The sequence below is a fragment of the Globicephala melas genome, chromosome 11 (assembly GCF_963455315.2).
Source record: "Globicephala melas chromosome 11, mGloMel1.2, whole genome shotgun sequence".
Taxonomy (NCBI): Eukaryota; Metazoa; Chordata; class Mammalia; order Artiodactyla; family Delphinidae; genus Globicephala; species Globicephala melas.
Window position 1 is genome coordinate 53,563,898 of NC_083324.2, and position 21,276 is coordinate 53,585,173.

General features: G+C 42.3%; 1 protein-coding gene across 1 annotated transcript in view; it reads right to left on the bottom strand.

Annotated features, from left to right (window-relative positions):
• Positions 1-21,276, bottom strand: part of TGFBR2 (transforming growth factor beta receptor 2) — a 92,117-nt gene that overhangs the window by 10,980 nt on the left and 59,861 nt on the right. Inside the window, exons 4-5 of the mRNA XM_030830033.2 lie at positions 11,708-12,507; positions 9,675-9,816 (exon numbers count right to left, since the gene is read on the bottom strand). Of these exons, the coding sequence (XP_030685893.1) occupies positions 9,675-9,816; positions 11,708-12,507 (942 nt within the window). The remainder of the gene's footprint in view (positions 1-9,674; positions 9,817-11,707; positions 12,508-21,276) is intronic.

Here is a 21,276-nt window from a genome sequence, read left to right on the forward strand (position 1 = left end):
CTTCACACAGCCTCTGTTCTAAGAAAGTTTTAGATCTCTCTGCTCTTCTTCCCACCCCCATCCCATCCTCCCCACCGCAGTCCTTTCACTGAGGGCCACCGCCCCATCCTGGCCCCACAGCATCTCTTTGTCTGGCTGGAGGCTCTCAGGAGAAAGTCGGCAGTCTCCGGCTCTGGAGCTCAGAGGGGACCCAGGCAGCGGAGATGCTCACTCCCTGAAAGTCAGCATCTGGTCTGCAGCTGCTGTTTTGATCGTGGTTCCAACTTCATAGAGCCGTGAAGTTGTTGGCAGTTTTTCCCTGAGCACAACCCTGACTTTTATATCTGCCTTCCTTCCAAATTATCCTGCCTGGAAATGCAGGAAGATTAAGGCTGCGATCCCAGGCTCTCTTCACTCCTCTCCCACCCCTCTTTTTTTTCTTCCCTCCTTTCCTTTTGATTCTTTTGCATGTTTTGTCTGCCTCACAGGCTGCAGCAAGCTGGGGTTGTGTTTCTCCTCTTGTGAAAATACTTGCTCAGCTGGCTGCTGTGTGTCAGCTGCTATTCAAAGGCCGACATGGCCAGGGATTTGGAAGTCAGCCAGCCTGGGGGCCCGGTTGGCTCGGGTGACGTGAATATTGTGCCTGCTGTGCTCCCAGAGGGGGCCCTGAAGGACCCACCTTCCTCCGCTTCCCACACACCACACACGGTGCAAACACTTGCATGGACACCAGACAAGCCGAAAGCCAGGACAGAGACTTCTTTGTAGAAGAGAACAACTCTCCTGATTTGTCCTGGAGGAATGGTGAGTTCATGGCTTTCCTCCTTCTTTATAAAACAGTAACACACTGGCCACCTCCTTCCATTTGTTCCCTCCTCAAGCAACTCTGAAAAACCTGTTTTCTTGGTTTCTCTTTTCTATACTTTCAGATGACCCAAGTGCCTGAAGTAACAACCCCTGTTATTAGCTATCCCCTAACTCTATTTTGTTTTTCTTTCTGCAATCATCACACCCCCAGCCCTTAAGTTATGATTTTATATCTATTCATGCAGTACTTGTCTTTCTAGCATAGTAGCTCTTCATTAGACACCCAGTCCCTTGAGGACAGGGTCTCTTTTTTTTCCACTGCTGCATCCTTCGCATTTTCTTTTAATTTTTATTTTAAATTAGACTATAGTTGATTTACAATTTGTGTTAGTTGCAGGCATACAGCAAAGTGATTCAGTTATACATATACATATATCTATTCTTTTTCAGATTCTTTTCCTTTACAGGTTATTACAGGATACTAAGCAGAGTTCCCTGTGCTTAGTATTTTTTTTTCCTTTGAGGTCATACTGTACATTTCTCAGGTATTATTATTTTTTTTAATTAATTAATTAATTTTTGGCTGCATTGGGTCTTTGTTGCTGCACATGGGCTTTCTCTCTAGTTGCAGCAAGCAGGGGCTACACTTTGTTGCGGTGCACAGCCTTCTCATTGCTGTGGCTTCTCTTGTTGCGGAGCATGGGCTCTAGGTGTGTGGGCTTCAGTAGTTGTGGCACGTGAGCTCAGTAGTTGTGGCTCGCAGGCTCTAGAGCACAGGCTCAGTAGTTGTGGCGCATGGGCTTAGTTGCTCTGCAGCATGTAGGATCTTCCCGGACCAGGGCTCGAACCCGTGTCTCCTGCATTGGCAGATTCTTAACCATTGAGCCACCAGCAGGTCCTTGTTGATTATCTATTTAAAATATAGTAGTGTGTATATGTCAATCCCAAACTCCCGATTTATCACCCCTTGCCGGCCAACCTTGCTCCTTTGGTAACTATAAGTGTGTTTTCTAAGTCTGTTTCTGTTTTGTAAATAAGTTCATTTGTATCATTTTTTTTTTAGAATCCACATATAAGCAATATCATATGATATTTGTCTTTCTCTGTCTTACTTCATTTACTATGATAAGCTCCAGGTCCACCCATGTTGCTGCAAATGGCATTATTTCATTCTTTTTAATGGCTGAGTAATATTCCATTGTATATATATACCACATCTTCTTTACCCATTCATCTGTTGATGGACATTTAGGTTACTTCTGTGTCTTGACTATTATAAACAGCGCTACAATGAACATTGGGGTACACATATCCTTTTGACCCATGGTTTTCTCTGGATATATGCCCAGGAGTGGGATTGCTGGATCATATGATAGCTCTATTTTTAGTTTTGTAAGGAACCTCCATACTGGTCTCCATAGTGGCTGCACCAATTTACATTCCCACCAGCAGTGCAAGAGGGTTCCCTTTTCTCCACACCCTCTCCAACATTTATTGTTTGTAGACTTTTTGGTGATGGCCATTCTGACTGGTGTGAAGTGATATCTCATTGTAGTTTTGATTTGCATTTCTCTAATGATTCGTAATGCTGAATATCTTTTCATGTGCCTCTTCACCATCTGTATGTCTTCTTTGGAGAAATGTCTATTTAGGATCTTTTGCCCATTTTTTGATTGCGTTTTTTTGTGTGTGTGATATTGAGCTGCATGAGCTGCTTGTATATTTTGGAGATTACTCCCTTGTCGGTCACATCGTTTGCAAATATTTTCTCCCATTCTGTGGGTTGTCTTTTCATTTTGTTTATGTTTTCCTCTGCTGTGCGAAAGCTTTTGAGTTTAATTAGGTCCCATTTGTTTATCTTTGTTTTTATTTCCATTACTCTAGGAGACGGATCAAAAAAGATACTGCTGCAATTTATGTCAGAGACTGTTCTTCCTATGTTTTCCTCTAAGAGTTTTATAGTGTACAGTCTTACATTTAGGTTTTTAATCCATTTTGAGTTTATTTTTGGTGTTAAAGAATGTTCTAATTTCATTCTTTTTTTTTTTTTTTTTTGCGCAGTACGCGGGCCTCTCACTGTTGTGGCCTCTCCCGTTGCAGAGCACAGGCTCCAGACGCGCAGGCTCAGAGGCCATGGCTCACGGGCCTAGTCACTCCACGGCATGTGGGATCTTCCCGGACCAGGGCACGAACCCGTGTCCCCTGCATCGGCAGGCGGACTCTCAACCACTGTGCCACCAGGGAAGCCCTAATTTCATTCTTTTACATGTAGTGTTCCAGTTTACCCAGCACCACTTATTGAAGAGACTCGCTTTTCTCCATTGTATAGTCTTGCCTCGTTTGTTGTACATTAATTGACCACAGGTGCGTGGTTTCATTTCTGGGCTTTCTATCCTGTTCCATTGAGCTATATTTCTGGTTTTGTGCTAGTACCATACTGTTTTGATGACTGTAGCTTTATAGTATAGTCTGAAGTCAGGGAGCCTGATTCCTCTGGCTCTGTTTTTCTTTTCCAAGATTGCTTTGGCTATTCAGGGCCTTTTGTGTCTCCATACAAATTTTAAGATTTTTTGTTGCAGTTCTGTGAAAAATGCCATTGGTAATTTGATAGGGACTGCATTGAATCTGTAGATTGCCTTGGGTAGTACAGTCATTTTGACAATATTGATTCTTCCAATCCAAGAACACGGTATATCTTTCCATCTGTATGTGTCATCTTTGATTTATTTCATCACCATCTTATAGTTTCTTGAGTACAGGTCTTTTGCCTCCTTAGGTAAGTTTATTCCTAGGTATTTTATTATTTTTGATGCGATGGTAAATGGGATTGTTTCCTTAATTTCTCTTTCTGATCTTTTGTTGTTAGTGTATGCAACAGATTTCTGTGTATTAATTTTGTATCCTGCAACTTTACCAAATACATTGATGAGCTCTAGTAGTCTTTTGGTAACATCTTTAGGATTTTCTGTGTATAGTATGTTATTTGCAAACAGTGATAGTTTTCCTTCTTTTCTAATGTGAATTCTTTTTATTTCTTTTTCAGCTCTGATTGCCATGGCTAGAACTTCCAAACTATGGTGAATAAAAGTGGTGAGTGGACATCCTTGTCTTTTTCCTCATCTTAACAGTGAAAAGCTGAAAGCATTTCCTCAGAGCATGGTATTAGCTGTAGGTTTGTCATATACGGCCTTTAATTATGTTGATGTGTGTTTCCTCTATGCCCACCTTCTGGAGAGTTTTCATCATAAATTGGTGTTGAATTTTGTCAAAAACTTTTCTACATCTACTGAGATGATCATATGGTTTTTATTCTTTAAATTATTATTGTGGTGTACCATACTGATTGATTTGCAGATACTGAAAAATCCTTGCATCCCTGAGATAAATCCCACTTGACTGTGGTGTATGAAAATTCTTTTTCAGGTAGATTGCTTATCTTCACTTCACTTAGTTGTTCTCCTGGGGTATCTCGTTCCTTCATCTGGGACATATTCATCTGCCATCTCTTTGTGTAACTTTCTGTGATTGTGGTTTCTGTTCCACAGGCTGCAGGGTTTTATTTCTTCTTGCTTCTGCTGTCTGCCCCCTGGTGGATAAGGCTGGCTCAATGGGCTTGTGCCAGTTTCCTGGTGGGAGGGACTGGTACCTGCCCACTGGTGGCTGGAGCTGGTTCTTGTCCCTCCTGTGGGCAGGGCTGTGTCAAGGGGTGTGTTTAGCAGGAAGCTATGGGCTCAGGAAGATTTTAGACAGCTTTTCTGCTGATGGGTGGGGCTGTGTCCCCACCCTGTTGTTTGTTTGTCCTGAGGCGTCCCAGCATTGGAGCCTACAGGCTGTTGGGTGGGGCCAGGTCTTGCTGAGAAAATGGTGGCCTCCAGGAGGGCTCACGCCAATGAGTACTCACCAGAACTACCGCCACCAGTGTCTTTGTCCCCGCAGTGAGCCAGAGCCACACCCTACCTGCACAGGAGACCCTCTAATAAACAGCAGGTAGGTCTGGCCCAGGCTCTTAAGAGGTCACTTCTTTTTCCCCTGGGTCCTGGTGTGCACGAAACCTTGTGTGCACCCTCCAAGACTGGAGTTTCTGTTTTCCCCAGTCCTGTGGAATTCCTGCAATCAAACCCCACTGGCCTTCAGAGCAGATGCTCTGAGGGCTCCTGATGCCAGACCCCCAGGCTGGGGAGCCTGACGTGGTGCTCAGAACTTTCACTCGTGTGGGAGAACTTCTGCCATATAGTTATTTTCTAGTTTGTGTGTTGCCCACCTGATGGGTATGGGATTTGATTTTATCACGATTGCATCCCTCCTACCATCTTGTTGTGGCTTCTTCTTTGCCTTTGGATATAGTATATCTTTTTTGATAGCTTCCAGCATTTTTTAATCGATAGTTGTTCAGCAGTTAGTTGTGATTTTGGTGTTTTTGTGAGGGGGATGAGCTCACATCCTTCTACTCTGCCATGTCCTGAGAGTCTCTGTACCCTGAGCACTTTGAGTAATGCCTTCCATGCAGTAGGTACTCAATAAATATTGGTTTAGTGAATGAAAGAATGAATAGATATATCTTCAGAGAAATAAGGATAAGGAAGTTATCTCAGACTCTAAGGCACTGAGGCTGTAACACACTACAGCATTTAATAGCTTTGGGATTCTTTTAACAGAGACTCACCCAGAGATGAGACGAAAGTCAAGTCAACCACTGGAAATGTTCAGAAGTGAGGCCATCACTGAATGTTCCCCAAGTGTGTCACTGTCCTGCCAGATGCTTCCAGAAAGGCTTCAAGTCAAAGGTCACAATACACAGAGTAGCACTGACTACCCAGTTCTGTAAAAATAATAATGGTAGTTCTAGCTGCCATGGGCTATACATGCTCTCCATTGGTCAGGCCAACACTGTACTAGGAAGGTTAGGGCCTGTGGGCCAAAGCCAGACAACAGGGCTCTGATGCTTTTCTCCACAACTTTCCCACCTCCTAAAACCTCAGTTTTCCCATCTGTAAAATGGGGCTAGTAACAGCACACCCTTCAAAGAGTCCTTGGTAGATGGAATGAGTTGTTCCATGAAGCAACTGCTTATGTAATGGTAGTTATTGTTTCTCCATGGCCTTCTTCATCTGGACCAAACCTACTTCTACCAGAAAGTCTTTCCCTTTTGACGACTCTCTTCAATTATGACAACCCATCTCTTGAGCTCCTAGGTGGAATCTTGTGGTAAGGGAGCTGGACCAGCTGGCTTCCAAAGAGTGCTATTACCACCTCTGCATTTTCTCACCTGAGAAGAGTGCGGCTTCTCCAGTGTTGTGTTGTCTCTTGTTCGTGTTTCCTCTGTACTTCTTGCACAGAGAGGACACTTCTGAGCCTCATTGTTCCTTTGAGAGCTGACCTAACCCTCCTTGCCTGACCCTACTGTCGAACTCCCTTTAGCCAATCTGGGCACTCAGTTCCTTGTCCCCTGCCTCGCCTGTAAAAAAGTCTCCTTCGGTGTTCTAGGCCCAGTAAATAGTACGAGACAAAGCCTAGCACTAAGACCTGTGATAAACGCAGAGAGAAGCAGGCGAGGCCTGCTGGGCATCCACGCCAAGAGTTTGGGCTCAGCCCTGAGAACAGAACAGAGTCACTCGAGTCAGGAAAGCTGGGATTTCACCTTCTCCTGCAAGACCATCCTTTGATGCCTAGTCTCCTGCTTCATTCAGTTAGATGTCCTGCTGCTCAGAATAAATGGAAGAGAATATCAGTGGATCTATACTGTGAAATAAAATATCAATCTATAACTCATCACACTGAGGTAAGCATTTTCCACATTTCCTTCTCTGAAATGACACTGTCCATGAAAAATAGTAATTACATATGCTGTATTTTCAAGTCACAGAAAGAAGTTTAAGCTTCAGGAAAGCCCTTTTATATCCTGCCCTCTCTCTGTATAAATTAAGGCGTAATATCAACTAGAGGAATATTGTCTCTTTTATGTGTAAGGTAAGAAATGTGTCTGAATGTGCAAAGTTTTGAAAAGTAAAGGAGAAAAAAAAAGTCTGTTTCATCAGTAGACAGCAAGCTTCTTCATGGAAATACTTGTCCTTCCATCTGTGTTTGTACAACAGGTTAGAGGGAACACACCCTAACTTCCCTTAGAAGGTACTAACTTTAATGTACCCTCTAAGGGGCTCTTTAAATATAAAAGAAAAGTCTCTGTAATTAAGACTAGGCTGAAAATCTGCCTTCACGGTTTTTGAAGCACAGACACAAAAAAACAGAAAACAAAAAAAAAAACCAGAAAAAAAACAGTACTTTTAAAAGAAGGCAAAAGAAAGGGTTTAATACATGAGTTCACGCACTTAATCAAGTGAAGGGCTGTCTGCTGGACAAAAGTGAGGATAGACAAAGAACTTTGATTTTTGCAGCCTGAGCGGAGATGGGAGGAACAGTACTGTGGGCTTAAGATCAAACAAAATGAAAACCGAGATGGCCTCTTTCCGGTTCCCTAAAGCTGTCTGTTCTTATCCTAAAGGTTATGAAAGGTTTTTTGAGGCTTGCTAAACAAATGGGACCCTGTTCCTTCCTTGGGAAAACTTATTTATACTGTATCCGTTTTTAGACCTTGTAAAAGCTGGTGAACTCGGTTCTTCCCCATTAGCCTGAATTCTTCCACACTCAGCAAATATCAACAGGAAAGGGCGTCAGTCATTGATAACCGAGGAAGCAGGGAGCTCACATCAGGCCTTAAGAAGCTGGCGGCACTGCCAGAGGGGAAGACAGGGACACAGTCTCCAGCTCACGTTTATAGAATGACGGGCTTGAAAGGATAAGAGAGATACCAAAAACGAGGTAAATTTATTCTGAGACGATGACAACAGCATCATCGTCTCTTCTGACACAACTCACACTGGTCTAGTCTAAGGATTCATTTTCGAGCTGTCAAAGCTTTCAAGTAGAAAATGATTCTCAGTGGCTAAAACTTGATTAAACAAATTTCACTGTGCAAGAAAAAACTGTTACTTTTGGAAGTGCTATGGGGGAAGACATCTCAGGCAGGAAACCAGAAAATAACAGGGTCAACCAGACAGGAAGTGCCATCCCCATGCAGGGACCCAGGGAAACAGGTGATGGGACAGCAAGGCTCCCAGCAGGACCCATCCTAGAGAGTCAGCTAAGAACGTTCTCAAAAGGAGGAATTATCAGAGCAGGAAATGGTGCCAACCAGATCCACCTGGAGCAAAATGCTAGGTAGTTTGGCCCAGTGACCAAAGCTGTTACGATCTAAGCGACAAAATAAATATTGATAATATTAAATACCCATGAAATAAGATAAATATCCACAACTTCATACTCATATAAATACATAGTAAAACTAATAAATAAAAGAGGCTGGTGAGAGAAAGGACAGATATTTCGTAAGCAGAATATCTATGAATAAATGTAGAAGGGATAAGAAAAACAGAAAATCACCATTAGGCAAACATTACAGTAATAACTGTAGCTGGCAAGAACTACTGATGGACCCTAGAATTAGCAGGTAAAATAATGGTAAAAAACAGGTCTAGTCTCCTTACTAAACAGGTGTTTAGTAGAAACAGGTCAAAGTGCCTTCCCACAAGATTTGTATAAATTACAAGTGGAAAAGGTAGTATCTTTACAGGGAGAAATGGGGAGACACCTTCAGCACATGATGAAATTGGAAAGCACAGTGGCATCTCCACCCGCATGTGACACCCTGAGTAGGGCTCAACATCATTTCTGTGGTATTCTTGCCTAAAAATGCACAACCTCAATCTAATCATGAGAAAACATTAGAGAAACCCAAAGTGAGAGACAGTCTATAAAATACCTGGTCTGAATTCTTCCCAAGTGTCAAGGTCACGAAAGAAACAGACTGAGCAACCATCACACATCAAAGGAGACTGAGGTGGCCTGGACGCTAAGGTAACATGGAATCCTGGAGTGGATCCTGTGCCCCATTACTAGGGGCTTGGAAATACAAGTTAGTCCTATAGATTAATTAAAGACATGGTACCAATGTCAATGTCCAATCTTCTGCAGCTGTGCTTGGTTTAGGTAAGGTGTTAGCACAAGGGGAAGCTGGGTGAAGAGCATATGGGAACTCCCTGTGCTACTCACGCAGTGATTCTGTGTGTCTAACATTATTACAAAGCAAAGGGTTAAAATTGGTGTTAGCTTGGCTTGACTTAGCATCTAGCCAGGACCAGGTTGGGATACATCAATTTTCTAAGGTGAGACCTAAGACCCTGACAGAAACCACTGAGAGAAGGGTCAGAAAAGGATAAAATGATGTAGACATTAGCCAATCCCATCTGCAAGAAGATCAGGGGACAATGCTCTCTAAAACGATGACATCCCCCTGTACCCCTGAAGAATACTGCATTCCTCAATAACCTCTCTTCATTAGATTTTTCAAAACCTAAACAAATATGTCAAACCATTTTGCTTGTTTTGTTCAACAAAGGAAAGTTATGTCCATAAAAGTAAATTTTGAGTCAAATCCAGTTCCTGTACCATATAATTCTGAAAAACCTTAAAATACAAAAAGAAACAAAAGTCAGATACTTTTCTGAATCATGGTACCCATTTGATAAGAAATAATTCTTATATTACTAGTGTTCATCTCTTGCCAGATATGTAAATATCTGTGGTGCGATGCGTCAAGAGAAAAGTAATTATAAACTTCAGGAAAGGAGATAAAATGCTTTATGCTCCAAACCTGGCTTTCAGCTATAAAACCTAGGCTTTTTAGCACCATTCCGGATCGTTCTGGAATAGCTGTGTCCTACCAGATCTCAATGAGCGCTCTGTATCCCTGGAACCATGTTGAAGCAAAGAGCACAACATCACGCTCAAAGGCGCGTGAGGCACCACTGCACCGCGACGGTGTCCATGCCTACCTCCCACTGCGCTGCAGCGAGACGTCATCTCCCAGAGCACCAGGGCCATGGAGTAGACATCTGTCTGCTTGAAGGACTCGACATTCTCCAGATTCATCCTGGACTCTAGGACCTCTGGAGCCATGTATCTCGCCGTTCCCACCTAAAGCAGAAAAAGACATTGAGGTCCATCGCTGAATTGCAGCTGCGTACCGTACCTATTTTCAAAATATAGCTGATGTTTGTCCCTACACGGGTAGTGGACCTTTAAAAAGCACAATGCTTTTAAAAGTAACGAGACCAGCACAGAAATATACAGCTTATGTAATTATTTTTTTGAATAAATGAATAAATAAATGAATTAAAAAACTTTTTTAATGAATATAAAGAAAAAAATGCCACAATAAGGAAATGCCAAACCCCAGAGCTGCTTTGTTTAGCCCCGTGACATATGTCATCATATCATGTATACAATAACATCCTTGCAGAGAACCTGAGCGACCACATCAGTGATACTTTTGATGTTGATTTTTGTTTTTGCAAATTAAATATTTTTTCACCCTTGTAACTCCAAGATTTGTGGTGAAATAATAATTGCCATTAATTTTTTGTCACTTGAGAACTGTCTTACTCTTTGTTTACCCCATGGCACATTCTAGTGTGCCGAGCATGTCATATAATTACATAAAATCTCTGCTAAATTGAATTGTATGAAGGTATTTCCATTAAGAGCCCAAACCTGGTCATTTTATAATTTTAATTTTTTTTTTTTTTTTTTTGCGGTACGCGGGCCTCTCACTGTTGTGGCCTCTCCCGTCGCAGGGCACAGGCTCCGGACGCGCAGGCTCAGCGGCCATGGCTCACGGGCCTAGCCGCTCCACGGCATGTGGGATCTTCCCGGACCGGGGCACGAACCCGTGTCCCCTGCATCGGCAGGCGGACTCTCAACCACTGTGCCACCAGGGAAGCCCTCATTTTATAATTTTGATGGGCATGCTATGTAGTTTTATTTGAACGATGACTGGTAGTATGAAAACACTGCGATACATAGGAACACATAAGAAATGCTTCTGGGGGAAAAAAATCACTTGAATGTTTGATAATGCAGCTTGTATAGACTGACTAAATAACAATGAAATCCTACCTTCCCAAGGATCCAGGGAATGTCAAGTGAGTTGATAATATCACCCCAAATAATGCTTCTTACTGGCATGCATTAGAAGAAATTTTTCTTTTTAATAGGTCATTGCATGACCTGTTACCCTGGCACAGTAATCTGTCCGTGTTTCAACATGTTTATCTCTACACTTGATGTGTGGCCATGGACCCGGAGAGCTGCCTGAGCAGTGACTAGATGCTTCAAAAGCACTCCCCTCAGCCTGGTGAGAGGAAACAGCGGTGCTCTCAACACTTCACTCTAACCCACAGCCAAGCTTCCGGTGTGTGAAACATAAAGAATGATGGTAATGTTAGTATCTAATAGCTCCTTAACCAAAAAGTTTTCAGTTTTAATCAGTGAGATGCTTCAAAAGAGGAACTCTTCCTTCACCCAGTCCGTCACTCACTCTACAAATACTTATTGGTCACTTTCCCTGTTCAAGGCCTTGTGATGGATGTGACCAAATAGATGTGGATTTGGACTTCAAGGAGACTGCCTTCTAAAATGGTAAAAAAAAAAACCCAAAAAAACCAAAACCAAAAAAAAACAATATAAGGACCAAGAATACAGAGTAGCAAGGGCTGAGTACAACCCTAAGACAGGGAAAGGATAGAAATACAGTACTAGCAGTGTTCGAAGCAAAGGACAATAATGTTCAAATGGAAGAGAAACGAGAACTGACTCCGGGAGAAATGCCTGTCCTAGGCTGGTAAGGATCTGGAGAACCAGGGAGAGAAATGCTGCTGGTTGGCAGAGGTACCCCGGCACGAGAGCGGGGTGCAGTCAGGATTAACTGGATTCCCTGGACCAGTGTCAGAGTGCAGGGCTGATGGAAATGAGAGGGAGGGGTGCCAGTAGCAAGGGGAGGGGCCCAAGGGGGCCGGGGCTGCCCTACCTGCCCGCTGTTGGCCAGGTCATCCACAGACAGAGTGGGGTCCAGCCGCAGGGAGAGGCCGAAGTCACAGAGGCAGCAGGTGAGGTCTCCCTTGACCAGGATGTTGGAGCTCTTGAGGTCCCTGTGCACGATGGGCATCTTGGGTCGGCCGCACAGCGTGTGGTCGCTGTGTAGGTGTGCGATGCCACGGGCCAGCGAGCCGCCCAGCCTGCGCAGGTCCTCCCAGCTGATGACGTGGCGCGTCAGGTACTCCTGCAGGTTGCCCTTGGCGTGGAAGGCGGTGATCAGCCAGTACTGCTTGCCCAGCTCCGTCTTGCGCTCCTCAGCTGTCAGGAACTGTAGGATGTTCTCGTGCTTGAGGTTGATGTCCGAGAAGATGTCCTTCTCCGTCTTCCAGGAGGCATATTCTTCATAGGGGAAGATCTTGACGGCCACGGTCTCAAACTGCTCAGACGTGTTCTGCCTCAGCTTGGCCTTGTAGACCTCGGCGAAGCGCCCTTTGCCCACCAGGGTGTCCAGCTCAATGGGCAGCAACTCCGTGTTGTGATTGATGTTGTTGGCGCAGGTGGAGCTGATGTCGGAGCGGTCATCCTCCAGGATGATGGCCAGGTGCTCACTGAACTCCATCAGCTTGCGCGGCTTGCCCGAGTCCCAGGCCGGGCTCAGCTTCTGCTGCCGGTGGACGCGGTAGCAGTAGAAGGTGACAATGACAGCAATGGCGATGCCCAGCGGCGGCAGGAGGCTGACACCTGTCACTTGGAAGATGACCAACAGCAAGTCGGGGTTGTTGGTGGCGTATTCTAAGGTGGAAACAAAGGAGAGAAGGAGCTGGGTCAGCAGGTGTGCACTGGAAGGAAGTGGTCCACACCCCAAGCATCGTAGGTTTTACCTTCAGCATAGTTTCTGTGGACAGCATATGGTGAGTTTTTATTACAGGCATGGATGCTAGTGTGCATTTGTCCAGTCTTGCCTGCCTCTGGCCATCTAGTCAGTATCTCCTACTCTTCCCTCAAAACTCATCTTAGAAATCAAAACTCAACATTAACCAATCAGAGAATTGTGCATGAGCTAATCACATACCCTGGGATGCCCCTCCCACGCCTGGTCTTTAAAAATGGTTTGCTGGCATTATTCACAATAGCCAGGACATAAAAACAACCTAAATGTCCATCGACAGAGGAATGGATAAAGAAGATGTGGTACATATATACAATGGAATATTACTCAGCCATAAAAAAAGAATGAAATAATGCCATTTGCAGCAACATGGATGGACCTAGACATGATCATACTAAGTGAAGTAAATCAGAAAGATAAAGACAAGAACCATATGATATCATTTACATGTGGAATCCAAAATATGGCACAAATGAACTTATCTATAAAACAGAAACAGACTCACAGACACAGAGAACAGGCTTGTGGTTGCCAAGGGGTAGGGGAGGTGGGAGAGGGATGGATTGGGAGTTTGGGGTTGGCAGATGCAAACCATTACATATAAAATAAACAACAAGGTCCTACTGTATAGCACAGGGAACTACATTCAATCTCCTGGGATAAACCATAATGGAAAAGAATATTAAAAAAAGGATGTACCTATATATATAACTGAATCACTTTGCTGGACAGCAGAAATTAGCACAACATTGTAAGTCAACTATACTTCAGTTTAAAAAATGCTTCGCTGAAACCCTTCGGGAGATTTGGGGTTTTGGCGGGGGGTGGGCATGAGCTACCTGTTCTCCTTGCATGGCCCTGCAATAAATCTTTCTCTGCTAAAAAAAAAAAAAAAAACAACCACAAAAAACGCCCACAAAACTCAGCTTAAACGTCACTCCCTAAAGGAAATTGAGGGAAACATTCTATTTTATATATTCTCATAGCATGCCACATTTTTCCTGTGCAAGAAGTGAGCACAATTTGAGTTAAATAACTATGACTCCATTTATTGGTTTCACATCTGCCTTTCCCTACTTTCCCCACCCCAGCAGACTGAGAGCTCTATGCTGCCAGGGACGATGCCTTTCTTCTCCATGACTGTAACCAGCACTTAGCACACATGAGGGCCTTAATAAGTGTTGAATAAATGGATGAAGCATTTACTGAGTGTTCACTAAGCTCCAAGCACTGCAGGAGGTTTTGGGAATACAGAAAATGACAACTCCTGCCTCCAGAGTGCTCACGTATATGGTATCTGGTGAAAACAAAGAGACAGCCACAGTCCTGCCGCAGTCTGTGCTCTTTTGTAAACTCTAACTTGTCCTGTTCTGCTCAACACCCAGGCTACCGTGAAACATCAGCTTTGGGCCTACTGGTCTGTGGTAAGGGTCTCTTTGGAAGTCAGTTACCTTATATCCCCGTAATGTTTCTCTTTTCAGTGTCATGTGATTTATAGCTTCATAGAACAGGATATTTAGTAGCAATAATGGAAACATTAGTGAGAGAAGTTATAGAAGGGAAGTGCAGGCCAGTTTCCTGACTGGGACCAGTGAGGCAGGCTCTGTGGGGGAATGGAGAAGAGCCCTTATCACCAGCTAAGTAACTACAATGTCTTGTTCCTCAAACTTTGATTCGTGAGCTGGCCTTGGTTGGCTCTGGTTAAATAGTTTTCTTCTTGGGAAGAAGAACGCAGATGGAGATGCTCAGTGGGCAAGAGTCAGGGAAACATAGTTATAGTTCAGGGAGAGCTTTGTGCTAGCCTGTCTCCACTGGAAACGGATGCCAGAATTCTGTTACTTTATCAGTCATTCATTTTCTCTCAGAGGTGCCCACTAAGGAGCAGTCCTCATGCTCAGAAGCTAGATTCATTCATTAAACACAGAACTACTGAGGTCCTACTAGGGGATGGGACAGCCCTCAAAGTGGGGATGACCCAGCAGAGAAGTTAGGATGTGTCTACACCTGCCCGGCAACATCCAGCAGTCTGGGATGGAAGCTAATGTGTGCCCCCATCTATGCTGGAGTGTGGGAAAGACAGAGAGACAGGGATGGCACAGTGGTAAGGACTGTGAGCTGGCCAGTGAAGGATGGGAAGCAGTCAATGATGGCAGAAGGAATGTTATGTGGAGAAGTAAGAATACAGGATCTACCTGAGGAAGAGCAGGAGTCCCAAACTGACAACTGTGCACAAAGGAATAGAGAGGAAAGTTTGGGTAGGTGGTTTGGGACCAGACATCATGTCCAAGGACGGATTCATAATTATATAACTGGCAGTATTCACCTACTGGCAGTGTATTTTAAAAAGTGATGAGAATACAGTCCAGGTAGAACAGAGATAATCTCTCAAAGGGAACCCATTACCTAAATGGTATTTGATGCCTTCACTTAATGAAGCACAGAGAGAAATGAAACTAAGACAATGTCAAGTGGCACTATGATTAACTACCTATTCTTAAGAGAAGTTCTAAGTGGAAGTGCCAACTTCCACTGACTATTCTAGATGAAAGCCTTAGGTCTTACATCTATTTGATGCCACTAAAAACATGAAAAGTACCCCCAAACATCAGGATTTCAGCAACCAAAAGGGGGAAAAAAAATCACTATTTTTGAGGAAGATACATGAATGTATTAAAAAAAATAGACAAATTCGACAAGGTAGCAGGATACAAGATTAACATACAGAAATTGGTTACATTTCTTTATACTAATAGTGAAATATCAGAAGGTGAATGTAAATAAACAATCCCTTTAAAAAGCACATCAAAAAAAATAAATAAACTTCACCACAGAGGTGAAAGACTTAATATGCTGAGAACTACAAAACATTAATAAAAGAAATTAAAGATGATTCAAAGAAATGGAAGATATCTCATGCTCTTGGATTGGAAGAATTAATACTATTAAAATGGCAGTACTACCCAAAGCAATTTAATGTGATCCCCATCAAATTACCCCTGACATTTTCACAGAACTAGAACAAAAAATCCTAAAATTTATATGGAACCATAAAAGACCAAGCCAAAGCAAACCTTAGGAAAACAAAGCAGGAGGCATAACCTTCCCAGACTTCAGACAATACTACAAAGCTACAGTAATCAAAACAGCATGGTATTGGCACAAAAAGAGACATACAGATCAATGGAACAGAATAGAGTGCCCAGAAGAAAACTCACACACCTACAGTCAATTAATCTTCAACAAAGGAGGCAAGAATATAAAATGGGAAAAAGATAGTCTCTTCAGCAAGTGGTGCTGAGAATGTTAGACAGCTGCATGTAAATCAATGAAGTTAGAACACACACTCTCACCATACACAGAAATAAACTCGAAGTGGCTTAAAGACTGAAACATAAGACATGACACCATAAAACTCCTAGAAGAGATCATAGGCAAAAAATTCTTTGACATAAATTGTACCAATGTTTTCTTAGGTCAATCTCTCAAGGCAATAGAAATAAAAACAAAAATAAACAAATGGGACCTAATCAAACTTACAAGCTTTTGCACAGCAAAGGAAACCATAAACAAAACAAAAAGAAAACCTACAGAATGGGAGAAAATATCTGCAAAGATGTGACTGACAAGGGCTTAATTTCCAAAATATACAAACAGCTCATACAACTCAACAACAACAACAAAAAAAACCCAATCAAAAAATGGGCACAAGACCTAAATAGACATTTCTCCAGAGAAGACATACAGATGGCCAACTGGCACATGAAAAGATGCTCAACACTGCTAATTTTTAGAGAAATGCAAATTAAAACTACAGTGAGGTACCACCTCATACCAGTCAGAATGCCCATCATTAAAAAGTCTACAATTAACAAATGCTGGAGAGGGTGCAGAAAAAAGGGAACCCTGTTACACTGTTGGTGGGAATGTAAATTGGTGCAGCCACTATGGAAAACAGTATGGAGCTTCCTCAAAAAACTAAAACTAGAGTCACCATATGATCCAACAATCCCATTCCTGGGCATATACTCTAACAAAAGTATAATTCAAAAAGATATATGCACCCCTATGTACATAGCAGCACTATTTACAATAGCCAAGACATGGAAACAACCTAAATGTCCATCAACAGATGAATGGATAAAGATGATGTAGTGTGTGTCTCACACACAATGGAATATTAGCCATCAAAAAGAATAAAATAATGCCATTTTTCAGCAACATGGATAGACCTAGAGATTATCACACTAAGTGAAGTAAGTCAGACACAGAAAGACAAATACCATATATCACTTATATGTGGAATCTAAAATACGATACAAATCAACATATCTACGAAACAAAAACAGACTCACAGATATAGACAACAGACTTGCCAAGGTGGGGAGGGGCAGGAAGGAATGGGAGTTTGGGATTAGCAGAGGCAAACTATTATATATAGGATGGATAAACAACAAGGTCCTACTATATAGCACAAGGAAGTATATATTCAATATCCTGTGTCAAACTACAATGGAAAAGAATATGAAAAAAGAATATATATGTCTGTATAACTGAGTCACTTTGCTGTACAGAAGAAATTAGCACAACATTGTAAATCAACTATACTTCAATAAAATTTTAAAGAATAGGAAGAAGGAAACAATTTGGTGATTGAATCTTGAAAACCTAAGTTCTTACACTGTCAGGCTTGAGTGGGACCCAAGGCAGGTGGGACTAGAGGCTTCAGTGTGGTGGGACAAAGTGATTACAAGAAAGATTAGAACTACAAGTGAAACAGAAGGTCTTGTGCAGAAGTATGGATGGTCTCTCTTGTCCAACAAAGAATGAACCTGGAGATCAAGATTGAGGGGACAGATGACATGATATTGAGATGCAGCAGAAAGTAAGGTTCCCCTCCTATAACTCCACCTCTACTATCTGGACTATCCAATGGGCGTGTTTTCTTCAGGTGGACACTTGTCTTTAACAACATAAAATGTCTTATAAATAAATGGGTTTGATTCTCTGATTGCTTGTTCCTCCCATGAAAAAGTAAGCTCTACAAGGGTAAATCCACACGTATTGATCACCAGGCTCTACCCAGCAGCTGACTCAGGGCGGGGCACTTAGGTACTCAGCAAATGTTTCCTGTAGAAGCTGAATGAATGATTACTTATGTGGGACAATATCCCTCCCATTCTTGGATAAAGAAGATGTGGTACATATATACAATGATGGAATACTACTCAGCCATAAAAAGAATGAAATAATGCCATTTGCAGAAAATGGATGAACCTAGAGATTATCATACTAAGTGAAGTCAGAAAGAGATAGACAAATACCATGTGATATCACTTACATGTGGTATCTAAAATATGACACAAATGAACCTATCTGTGAAACAGAAACAGAATCACGGACATAGAGGACATTGCCAAGGGGGGAGGGATGGAGTGGGAGGCTGGGGTTAGCAGATGTAAGCTTTTATATATAGAATGGATAAACAACAGGGTCTCTACAGCACAGAGAACTATATTCAATATCCTGTGATAAACCATAATGGAAAAGAATATGAAAAAAAAGAATGTGTGTATATATATATATATATATATATGTATGTATAACAATCACTTTTCTATATAGCAGAAATTAACACAACATTGTACATCAACTATACTTCAATTAAAAAAAAAAAATCCCTTCCTTTCTTTATGCTCTACAGCAGGGGTTGGCAAACTATGGCCCCAGGGCCCACAGGCTGCTCCTGTACAGCCTCAAGAGCTGTGAATTTTTCATTTTTAAAGGGTCGTTTAAATACAAAAAGAAACTAAGTAGTTCATACAACAGAGATCATATCTGGCCCAGAAAGCCTAAAATATTTACTACCTGGCCCTTTACAGAAAAAGTTTACTAGCCCCTCTTCTACTGGTGTTATTTTAACAACCTGCAATGCATTGGCAGAATTTGGAGAGGCTTCATTCTGGTCCAATGTGAATATTCTTTTACATATGAGAAAACAACACAACGAAAAAATTTTAAATATTAACTGCATAATTACTCAGCCATGTCTCCAATTCATTAAAGGGTGTAAAACATCCAAATGAACTGTTCATGTATCCCTGATAATTTTAGTCTCTAATTCCTGTCCATATATGTAAAAGGGTCTTCCTTGCTGACTTCTAGTCTTCTTCAGGCTAAAGGAAACACAAAAACAGAAATCTCCTTTAATTTATTAATTGAAGAAGACTCTAGAAATCCCCCCTTCAATGTCAGAAACCAAAGTGTTACTTTCCCCTCAAATTCCCTTTGATTTCTTTTTGAAAACCTACAGGTAAAAATGTGGTGAGGCAGGAATTATCTATTATCATCTGTCAATCTTGAAACTTCAAAGCGGTGGTGAAAAACCCTAACAATAGCAAATCTCGCTGAAAGGAAGCTTTGGGATGTGGCTTTATCTAAACCGAAGCCACCCACACGCTCTCAGAGTTAACCCTTGAGCTGCTCCTAGAAAAACCAACAGCTATAGCTATAGTAGGTACAAGCTAGCTTCTCCTTTACTCAGAGACCAGCAGGAAGTATTTCTTTTTGCCAACCCCAGTTACACAGAAACTCATAATTATCGAATACAAATTATGTACTTCTCTGTGTGCCAAGAGTTTTATATAATATTTATATTTAATTGAAAGAAAAACCCTATGAGGTAGATACTGCTATTATTATAAACCCAATTTTTCAGATAGGGAAGCTAAGGGTCAGACAGTTTAAATAATTTCTCAAGCTCTGTTTGATTAGAGACCCCCGCTCTTAACCCCGTGCCATACTGTCTCTAAACTTCACATCAGTGGGAGCTGATTAAGAATGACTTCATACAAGCTCTCAATTTGATAAAGTGGTTTTCTTCACTGGGGGCTGGACTAAGTGATTTCACGGCCGTCCACTAAGGTTTAACGCTGAACTATGGGCAGTTCTCAGACAACGTGTCGGGTGTGCAGACTGTTCCCCTTGGCTCTTAACTAAGAACCAGAGTGGACTAGTGTTCTTGCAAATATGCATCTTTTCCCTGCCTGGGAAGGAAAAGTCTTACACAAGGAAGAACCCTAAAATCTTTCGCAGGACCTAGAATGTAGGGCACTCAAGATGTGGAACCCTCCATGAATTGTTTCTTGGGCACACAGGTAACCAGTGCCCAAACGGTGATGTTCACATGGCACTCCCTTGTTATGTAACACTGAGCCACACAGAGTTCTGGGGGGCATTACAAACCCAGGGTTCATACACATGCAGCTCTCCACTGTTAACAGCAGACTTTCTTAGCCTGGGCTCCAGAGATAGACTTCTGCGAGTCTGTAAATTTAAACGGGCAAAATGGCATCTTTTTATTTTCTCTAACCTTTAACTAAAATTTCACATTTCCCAGCATTAGCGACACCTATGACTTTGTCACCAAGAGAAACCACTGATATTTTCATGCCGCTTTACATGTGTTGCAGAGGCCTTGGTGAATCCTTTATATTCATCACTTAGCCATTTCAATTTGTTCAATCTGATGCTAGATCTTGTTATTTAAACCATTACTATAGAAGTAAATATTACTATATCACAAATTTATATTTTTAAATATTTGATAATTGTATTACACTATGTGTGATCTTCTTTGAACTCCTGTGTATACTATTTTATGCATTTGAAGACATCACTGTGAAGAGATCCACAGGCTTCACCAAACGTCCCAGAAGTACAGGGCACACACATAAAACCAGAGAGCCCTGGGCAGAGTGAAGGCATCAAGCCCTAGCCTCTCTGCCAGGATTTCCTAGAGCAGAGATTTCCAGACTCATCTGTTTCTCTGGGAAGTTAGTAAGGAAGGATACGGGTGCCAATGACGGACCCTCCATCATTGGTGGACAAGGGTGGATTCTATCATGTGTGAGGTGAGCTCTGCAGTGGAAAAGGATGGGAAATTCTCCTCTGAACTCTCTTAAGGACACCAGAGATAACTCCCCTATCATGGGCTTCATCGAACTGGGGAAAGATCATTCACTGTATCAGCAGCATCTCACTTTATTTCTTCAACAGCCAAGTCAGGTTCTGTTCATTGCCCTGGTTTATAGAGGAGGCTACTGAGGAAGGAAGGGAGGGATGAAGGGAGGCGGGGAGGGAAGGAGAGGGGCGGGGAGGGAGGGAGAGAGGGAGGGAGGTAGGAAGGGAAAGGGAGAGAGAGAGAAAGGCGAAGTGGGGGGGGATGAGAGGCAGAAGGGGGAGTGTGAGAGAGAGAGAGAGGGAAGGGAAGGGAAGAAAGAGGGGAAAAAAGAAAGAAAGAAACTGAGAGGAGCCTGTTTCCCACAGGTCTGAGTGGCTCCAGAGCCCTTGTTCCTTCCACGCCACCAAGGTGTCTCCCTAGCAATGAACCAAAGGCCCGTTTAATAATTCCAAAATTTTCCAACCAAATGTGTCCCACATAGAGGAGCCAAACTGACTTGCAAATAAGGAGCCATTTGCAAATGTCAGAATCTTGATAAATAAATAGTTTTTAAGGACAAATGTCAAAGAGAAATGTTAGTACACCATTAAAAAAAAACAAAACACAAACTGGCAGAAAACCTCAAGGGGAAATTCCTTGGTATAGGTTCCTCCAGAATGACTTAAAAGTAAATAAGGAAAAAAAAAAAAAGTAAAGAAGTTGCCTAATCACA